Source organism: Triticum urartu, chromosome 4A (genome assembly GCF_056163025.1).
Source record: "Triticum urartu cultivar PI428250 chromosome 4A, HENAU_Tu73, whole genome shotgun sequence".
Taxonomy (NCBI): Eukaryota; Viridiplantae; Streptophyta; class Magnoliopsida; order Poales; family Poaceae; genus Triticum; species Triticum urartu.
In genome coordinates this window covers 73,508,720-73,517,833 of record NC_141876.1, presented here as the reverse complement: position 1 = coordinate 73,517,833, position 9,114 = coordinate 73,508,720, and the positions used below count along the sequence as shown (strand labels likewise).

The window sequence follows — 9,114 nt, the reverse complement described above, 5'->3', positions numbered from 1 at the left end:
ATTTTTTTAAAATACTGTCTGAAAATATGTTTTTTTAATATGTGTTGTTATTTCATTTTCTGAACATTACGAGAAACATGAACAATTTTTAAATTGCAGGAATATTTTCCTGGAAAAACATAAAATCCAAAAAAACGCTAGTGAAAAAAAAGAACAAATGAACAAAACAAAAACCCGGCCCCACAACCTTCCTAAAACCACAATGTACGCAGCTAATTGGGTAGACCCACATCCGCTCACTTCATCCTTGTGCATTTGGTCGACAAACTGTTGCCACGAGCGTTATATAGGAAAAGCCTGCAAAATTCCCACATAACACACAGGGGCGTGTGCACATGGCCCAACCAGTTTGTAGTAGGTATTTTTTTCGTTTCACCGGTTGGGCTTCTACGGGTTTTTATTTCTTGCTTTCTTTTCACTTCTTGTTTTTTTTCATTTATAACTACATGGCAAACATTTTTTAAAACAAGAGGTGTATTTATAACACACAATGAATTTCTTTTTTTTGCGGGTAATACACAATGAATTTCAAATACATGATTAATGTGGAGGAGAGAAAGAAAGTTGAAAATGTGGGTACTAGGTGGGGGTTAATTGTCGCATTCGAATAAAGACAAGGCTTAGAGGGTCATCATGGACGACAACATATTAATAGACAGAACGACTCGAACAGGCCAGGGCCAAGAGGCGCGCGTGGAGTCACTACCGTCTACGGGTGGCGAGGGCCGGCGGTTAGGCCAACTCGGGCATGAGGAGGAAGACGATAGTCGAGGGAAGAAGACATGTGCGGGGAGGAAGAGGGCCCGACTAACTCATAAGTAGCGACTGTGTTTGAATTTATTTATTTTTTGAGGAAGGCGACTGTGTTTGATTGGAGGCCTCTAAGGCAACGATCTTAGCCCGAGGAAAAAAATCATGGATTTGAAAAAAACGTTCATGATTTTTTTATAATAAAACTGAAACATAAAAAGAAGAAAAACGAAAAACGAAAATAAAAAGAAAACCGAAAAACTCAGCGGGCCTATAGCTCCGTGGTCTCCTGGACCATTCATGTAGCTCGTCTGCAGCTGCTTATCGGGCCGGCCATGTGGAGCTGCGTGCGTATCCCCGCCATGTTGGCGTGCAAAAATTTGAAGCCCGCGCCTTGCAAACGCAGTGTGATTGCAAGGCAAGAAACCCGGTGATTGTTCACAGACATTAATCCGATCCTAATTTGCTACACGCCTTGCAGATTTGGAAACCTAATAAAAGGTGATCGGTGATGTGCAAGTGCAAACCCGAACGAAGAACCACAGTATCACACATTCACACCGCGCCTTTGCAGATTTCCCGCGCACGCAGCATGGCGAGGGGATCTTCTGCCGGCGGCAACAAGGCCGGTGGCACCAAAGCCTCGATCCAAATCGACTGGACGGCGACGTTCGAGGGGTCTCCATCGTCGACCATCGCCGGCGGCGATGGTTCGGCGAAGAAGGACCCGAAGACGCCGACCTCCGGCGATCCGTCGAGCAACAACGCGCAGCCACCGAAGAGCGCAGCCACGCCCCCTGCTGAGGGTAATTCGTCGAGCAAGCCCCCGCGGCCGGCCAAGGGTAACTCCCGTGGAGGCGGGCGTGCGAAAAAGGAGGCGCCGGTCGCACCGCCTCCTTGTCCTTCGACGGCCATCTTTGGGGACAAAACCAATCTGGACACCTTTGGCTGCGATCTCACCGCGGCGGCGGCGAACGCCGACCCCGTCGTTGGGCGCGAGGATGAGATCGACCGCGTGGTGTGCATCCTGTCCCGCAAGTCCAAGAACAGCGCCGTGCTGGTGGGCGCGGCCGGCGTCGGCAAGACGGCCATCGCCGAGGGCCTGGCGCAGCGCATCGCCCGCGGCGAGGTGTCCGGGGTCCTGGCCGGCGCGCGCGTCGTGGAGATCAACGTCGCCGCGATGGTCTCCGGCACGAGGGCCCGCGGCACGTTCGAGGAGCGGTTCACCGGCCTCATCGCCGAGGTTGAGGCCGCGGCGGCCGGGAAGGTCGTCCTGTTCATCGACGAGATACACACGCTGCTCGGCGCCGGCCGCTTTTCTGGCTGCATGGACGCGGCCAACATGCTGAAGCCGGCGCTGGCGAGGGGCCGTGTCCGGTGCCTCGGCGCCACGACGCACGCCGAGTACCACCACTACTTTCTCCAGGACAAGGCGTTGGAGCGGCGGTTCCAGAAGGTGCACGTCTCGGAGCCCAGCGAGGACGAAACCGTGGCCATCCTCCGGCGGCTCAAGGCGGCGTACGAGCAGCACCACGGCATGGAGATCCAGGACGAGGCGCTCGTCGCCGCCGCCAAGCTCTCCGGCCGCTATATCCCAGGTAATGAACCATTATATAATTGACTATCCAAACAAACAAATAATGGCATGCGAAACTTCATCCCGAATTCAACGCTTGATTTTCTATCTGTCTCAGCACGGCATTTCCCGGACAAGGCGATCGATCTTGTTGATGAGGCGTGCGCGACGGCGAGGCTGGTGATGGATCGCCGGAAGAAGCAAGCCACAGGCGACGGCGACAAGCCCTTGGCGCCCAAGGACGAAAACGTCGGACCGGACCATATAGCTCAGGTAATAAGATATATGATGAAGTACCCATCCATTTCCATCCGATTGAAATTTGCACTCCGGTGTCATATCAAACCATCTGAAATTCTCGGGAGCAGACCGTGAGCAAATTAATGGACAGGAATCCCAGTGACCAGTCTCGGGACTGACGAGAGGAAGCGGCTACTGGAGCTGCCGAAGCGGCTGCACCGGCGCGTGATCGACCAGGACGAGGCGGTGAACGTCGTCGCCGAAGCCGTGGTGCGCTCGCGATCGGGCCTCGGGGAGCCAAACCAGCCGTCAGGATCCTTCCTCTTCCTCGGCCCCACCGGCGTCGGCAAGACGGAGCTCGCCAAGGCCCTCGCCGAGCAGCTCTTCGGCAATGAGAAGCTGCTTGTCCGCATCGACATGTCCAAGTACATGGGCAGCAGCTCCGTCACTCGCCTCATCGGCGCATCTCCTGGGTATGTACGTGTTTTTTGTACAGCTTTTTTCTTTGGTACACTACACGCAATCTACGGTTACATGTGGATGATCTGGCATCTGCGTTTGTAGGTCGTATGGGTACGAGAAGGGTGGGCAGCTGACGGAGCCGGTGCGGCAGCGCCCCTACAGTGTGGTCCTCCTGGATGAGGTGGAGAAGGCCGACGCCGCCGTGCTCGACGACGGGCGCGTCACCGACGGGCACGGCCGCACCATCGAGTTCACCAACACCATCATCATCATGACCTCCAACCTCGGGGCGCACCACCTCCTCGCCCGCGCAGCCACAAAGGACATGGAAGCCACCCGCAAGCGTGTGATCGCCGACGTGCGGAGGCACTTCCGCCCCGAGCTCATCAACCGGCTGAGCGAGATGGTGATCTTCCGCCCGCTCTCCGGCGAGCAGCTGCGGAGGGTGGCGAGGATGCAGCTCAAAGGCATTGCCGCGCGCCTCGCCGAGAAGGGCATCGGCCTCGACGTCACGGACGCGGCCCTGGACGTGAGCCTCTCGCGGTCCACCGACCAGGTGCAGATGTACGGCGCGAGGCCGATCAAACGCTGCCTGCAGAAGAACGCCAGGATATCCAAGATGGTGGTGCGGGAGGAGGTGAACGACGACTGCTACGTGTCTGTCGACGCCGATGAGGAGAAGAAGGACCTGGTGTTTGCCGTGGACAAGCAGAGTTCCAACGAGAACGACGACGCGTCATCCTCTTCCACCAAGAAGAGGAAGAGGCCCCCGGCGAAGCATCTAGTCGTGATTGATGATGACGAAGACGAGTGAAGTGTTTTTCGTTTCAGCCAGACCTGTGTTTTTGGGTTATTGTGTTGCGTTTCTTATCTATGCACTTTAAAAGGCTACAGAATCAACCAATAATTTTGCTAGATATAATTTTGTCATTTACAGTCAACTTGGATTGGGTTGTGGACTTGTGGTCTATATTTTGTTTTCATTATTTTGACGAAAAGACAGCTGCTGCTGATTTTGATCCTATTTAGCGCCTTAAGCACCAGTTCAGAAAATTTTGCTACCTGGCGCACACCGCTCCTAACACTACGTGACAATTAGGCCCGCCCATCGTAAGTTTTTTTCAGTGTTTTTTGGTAGTTTTTTCTTGCGGTTTTTCCTGGCATGGTTTTTACTTTACTTTATTTTCTTTTTATTTATTTTGTTTTATTTTTCCTTTTTCTGTTTCCTTTTTATTTTTCTTTCTTTTAAAAATGCGCGAACTTTTTACAAATTCATTTCCTTTTGCAAATTAGGGATTTTTTTTATAAATTCTTGAAGTTTTTCAAGTCTGCTAACTTCTTTTCAAATTGTGAACATTTTACATTACAGTAAACTTTTTCAAATTACGAGCTTTTGAAAGTCGTCAACTTTTTCAAAATTCATGAACTTTTTGGAAATTGAAACATTTTTTAAATTTCAGATTTGTTCTTCATTTTCATGACCAATTTTAAAATCCATGAACCTTTTAAAAATTCGCTAATATTTGAAGTTAATGATTTGTTAAATAATTTATGAATTTTTTAAAATTCATTATTTTTTCTCAAATTAAAGAATTTCAAAATCCGTGAAGTTTTTTTCAAATCTGTGAGCTTTCCACAAATTCGTGAACATTTTTTTTAATTTTGTGATTTTTTTTGAAATTCACGTATTTTTTCATTTTTCACAAGCTTTTTTTCAAATTCATGAACAATTACTAAAATTCATGAACTTTTTTCAAATTTACCAACCTTTCCAATTCATGATTTTTTTACAAATGAGGAACTTTTATTTTCGAACCAATGTCTTGGGTATCAAATGTTATGAGCTGCCTGGAGCACAACAATACAACCAGCAAAGTGGCAGAACAATTGCTTAAAAGCATATACAACTGGAGTTTGGCAAATCCGGACTCCTATACGTCCACGGGCGCATCTGGATGCGCCCATGGACATCGCCCGTCCGCATCTCAAATGCCCCATATTTAACCACAACCTCTACTCTTGAAACATAAAATCCATGCAAAGACATGCGCGTTGGTCATCACATGCTACTGGAGCTGCTAACGCGTCATCGACCAAGATGAGGCGGTGAACGTGGTTGCCAAGGCTGTGGTGCACTCGCGATCGAGCCTCGAGGAGCCAAACCAGCCGTCAGGATCGTTCCTCTTCCTCGGCCCCACCGGCGTCGTCAAGACGAAGCTCGCCAAGGCCCTCGCCGAGCAGCTCTTCGGCAATGAGAAGCTGCTCGTCTGCATCGACATGTCCGAGTACATGGGCAGCAGCTCCGTCACTCGCCTCATCGGCGCATCTCCTGGGTACGTACATATTATATACAGCTTCTTTCTTTGGTATAGTACACGCAATCTACGGTTACATATGGATGATGGCGTCTGCGTTTGTTTGTAGGTCGTATGGGTACGAGATGGGCGGGCAGCTGACGGAGCTGGTGCGGCGGTGACCGTACAGTGTGGTCCTCCTGGATGAGGTGGAGAAGGCCGACGCCTCCATGCTCAACGTCTTCCTCCAGATCCTTGACGACGAGCGCGTTACCGACGGGCAGGGCCACACCGTCGATTTCACCAACACCATCATCATCATGACCTCCAACATCGGGGCGCACCACCTCCTCGCCCGCGCAGCCAGCAAGGACATGGAAGCCACTGAAGGAAATATGCCCTAGAGACAATAATAAAGTTATTATTTATTTCCTTATTTCATGATAAATTTTTATTATTCATGCTTGAATTGTATTAACCGGAAATATAATACATGTGTGAATACATAGACAAAACAGAGTGTCACTACTATGCCTCTACTTGACTAGCTCGTTGATCAAAGATGGTTAAGTTTCCTAGCCATAGACATGAGTTGTCATTTGATAAACGGGATCCCATCATTAGGAGAATGATGTGATTGACTTGACTCATTCCGTTAGCTTAGCACTTGATCGTTTAGTATGTTGCTATTGCTTTCTTCATGACTTATACATGTTCCTATGACTATGAGATTATGCAACCCCCGTTTACCAGAGGAACACTTTGTGTGCTACCAAACGTCACAATATAACTGGGTGATTATAAAGGTGCTCTACAGGTGTCTCCGAAGGTACTTGTTGAGTTGGCGTATTTCGAGATTAGGATTTGTCACTCCGATTGTCGGAGAGGTATCTCTGGGCCCTCTCGGTAATGCACATCACTATAAGCCTTGCAAACAATGTGACTAATGAGTTAGTTACGGGATGATGCATTACGGAACGAGTAAAGAGACTTGCCGGTCACGAGATTGAACTAGGTATTGAGATACCGACGATCGAATCTCGGGCAAGTAACATACCGATGACAAAGGGAACAACGTATGTTGTTATGCGGTTTGACCGATAAAGATCTTCGTAGAATATGTGGGAGCCAATATGAGCATCCAGGTTCCGCTATTGTTTATTGACCGAAGATGTGTCTCGGTCATGTATACATAGTTCTCGAACCCGTAGGGTCCGCACGCTTAACGTTCGATGGCGATTTGTATTATGAGTTTATGTGTTTTGATGTACCGAAGGTAGTTCGGAGTCCCGGATGAGATCGGGGACATGACGAGGAGTCTCAAAATGGTCGAGACGTAAAGATCGATATATTGGACGACTATATTCGGACATCGGAAAGGTTCCGAGTGGTTCAGGTATTTTTCGGAGTACCGAGGAGTTACGGGAATACGGGGGAAGAAGTATATGGGCCTTATTGGGCTTTAGGGGAGAGAGAGAGGCAGCCCCCCCCCCAATGACTAGTCCGAATTGGACTAGGGGGAGGGGCGGCGCCCCCTCCTTCCTTCTCTTCCCTCTTCCCCTTCCTTGTCTCCTACTCCTACTACTTGGAAGGAGAGGAATCCTACTCCCAGTGGGAGTAGGACTCCTCCAGGGCGCGCCATAGGGGCCGGTCCTCTCCTCCTCCTCCACTCCTTTATATACGTGGCCAGGGGGTACCCCATAGACACACAAGTTGATCTGTTGATCTATTCCAGCCATGTGCGGTGCCCTCCTCCACCATATTCCACCTCGGTCATATCGTAGCGGTGCTTAGGCGAAGCCCTGCGCCATCATCGTCATCACGCCGTCGTGCTGACAAAACTCTCCCGTGAAGCTCTGCTGGATCGGAGTTCGCGGGACGTCATCGAGCTGGACATGTGCTGAACTCAGAGGTGCCGTACGTTCGGTACTTGGATCAGTCAGATCGTGAAGACGTACGACTACATCAACCGTGTTGAGCTAACGCTTTCGCTTTCGGTCTACGAGGGTACGTGGACAACACTCTCCCCTCTCGTTGCTATGCATCACCATGATCCTGCGTGTGAATAGGATTTTTTTTTAAAATTACTATGTTTCCCAACAGCCACCCGCAAGCGCGTGATCACCGACGGGCAGAGGCACTTCCGCCCCGAGCTCATCAACCGGCTGAGCGAGACGGTGCTCTTCCGCCCGCTCTCTGGCGAGCAGCTGCAGAGGGTGGCGAGGATGCGGCTCAAAGGCATCGCAGCGCGCCTCGCCTAGAAGGGCATCGGCCTCGACATCACGGACGCGGCCCTCGACGTGATCCTCTCGCGGTCCAGCGACCAGGTGCAGATGTACGACATGAGGCTAGTCAAATGCTGCCCGCAGAAGAACGTCATGACCTATCTAAGATGGTGGTGCAGGAGGAGGTGGACAACGACTGCTACGTGTCCGACGGCGCCGATGAGGAGAAGAAGGACCTGGTGTTTGCCGTGGACAAGTAAAGTTCCAAGGAGAACGACGGCCCGTTGTCCTCTTCGACCAAGAAAAGAAAGAGGCCCCCGGCGAAGCATCTGGTCGTGATTGATGATGACAAAGACGAGTGAAGTACTTTCCATTTCGGGCAGAACATATGTTAGCGAAAGCATAGCTAGCCAACACGTATCCCTTTTCCCCATACACAATGGTAGAAAGTACCCTTACTTCCCCGTTGGCCAAAACACACCCGCACGTCCTGTCATGCATAAGAGGGGTGAAGGTGCATGAGTGGGTCCAATATTCTTATGCTTTGAGTTGTGAGGAAGGCCATAGCTGGGTGGAAATAAGTGTTCATGCCCCAAGGTTTTAAGAAGGATAGAGGGTTATTTTTTGTAATTCAGTCTTTTAGTTCCTGCTGTAGGTCTAGGTGGTCACAGGTTTAAAGGTCTTAAATAAGTGTGAGTGATGGTTGTTTTAGTATCAGTGGTACGGTAACTGGCGGTTCAAGTGGTTTACAAAAGATGGCTGGATGTTCCTTTTGCCACGTGGTACATGATGACGAGGAGATCACCAAGGCGCGTGGACTCTCCTTAGGGGTGGAAAGTGGTAGCGGATAATCCGAAATATCCGATATTCATATTCGAGAAAATGCTTATTCGTATCCGAAACATCCGCATCCGAACCAAAATGAAAATGGAAATTATCCGTATCCGAATTTATTAAACAAATACAAATAAAATATGGTAGGAGATTTTGACACAAATATGGATATGGAAGTGGATATATCCGCATCCGAATAAGATTATGGGAGGTATTTTTAAAAATTCTAGGCCCAATATTCCAATTATCCAACATAAAAGCCAAATAAGTTGTCAAATTTTACTCTTTATATGATTAAACTTATAAATTATTATGCATTACAATAGTATTTATTCATAAACCTATTTATCATTGACTTATTGTATGTCACAAGTTGATTATTTTAGGTCACATAGCTATCGACTATAATTTACTTAAGCAATATGTTGATATTATTCGTATCCGTTCTGAATCAAGAAAATATCCGGTACGTATCCGTATTCGAATAATATCCGAACCGCATCCGGATCCGAGAACATCCGTATTTGGATTCGTATTCATTTTGAAAATATGAAAATGGAAATGGTAAGAGCACTGTCCGATCCGTTTCCACCCCTAACTATCCTCCTCCTGGCCTGGCCAGGCAGCCGTGCTCATCTCTGTTGCCGTATCTCCGCTCGTCTTCGTTACCCTCCGCAAATGACATCTCTTTCTCTATAGGAATTGACATGCATGTCATCTCACTTCCTATGAT

General features: G+C 49.1%; 2 protein-coding genes and 1 pseudogene across 2 annotated transcripts; all 3 read left to right on the top strand.

Annotated features, from left to right (window-relative positions):
- Positions 1 to 1,342: 1,342 nt before the first annotated feature.
- Positions 1,343 to 2,745, top strand: LOC125554615 (chaperone protein ClpB1-like). Its single transcript, XM_087520170.1, has 3 exons — positions 1,343 to 2,348; positions 2,445 to 2,599; positions 2,695 to 2,745. Exons 1-3 carry the CDS (start codon positions 1,343 to 1,345, stop codon positions 2,743 to 2,745), a joined length of 1,212 nt encoding a protein of 403 aa, XP_087376296.1.
- Positions 1,700 to 3,842, top strand: LOC125554617 (chaperone protein ClpB1-like). The gene is made up of 4 exons (XM_087520168.1): positions 1,700 to 2,348; positions 2,445 to 2,607; positions 2,707 to 3,039; positions 3,131 to 3,842. The coding sequence occupies exons 3-4, from the start codon at positions 2,984 to 2,986 to the stop codon at positions 3,840 to 3,842; spliced, it is 768 nt and encodes a 255-aa protein (XP_087376294.1). The 5' UTR covers positions 1,700 to 2,348; positions 2,445 to 2,607; positions 2,707 to 2,983.
- A 1,463-nt stretch (positions 3,843 to 5,305) lies between these two features.
- Positions 5,306 to 7,909, top strand: LOC147974842 (chaperone protein ClpB1-like; annotated as a pseudogene).
- The last annotated feature ends 1,205 nt before the right edge of the window (positions 7,910 to 9,114 follow it).

Coding starts and splice junctions, on each gene's coding strand:
- LOC125554615 (XM_087520170.1), top strand. CDS start 1,343: ATGGCGAGGGGATCTTCTGCCGGCGGCAACAAGGCCGGTGGCACCAAA. Junction 2,349..2,444: donor CTCCGGCCGCTATATCCCAG/GTAATGAACCAT, acceptor TATCTGTCTCAG/CACGGCATTTCCCGGACAAG. Junction 2,600..2,694: donor GACCGGACCATATAGCTCAG/GTAATAAGATAT, acceptor TCTCGGGAGCAG/ACCGTGAGCAAATTAATGGA.
- LOC125554617 (XM_087520168.1), top strand. CDS start 2,984: ATGTCCAAGTACATGGGCAGCAGCTCCGTCACTCGCCTCATCGGCGCA. Junction 3,040..3,130: donor CTCATCGGCGCATCTCCTGG/GTATGTACGTGT, acceptor CTGCGTTTGTAG/GTCGTATGGGTACGAGAAGG.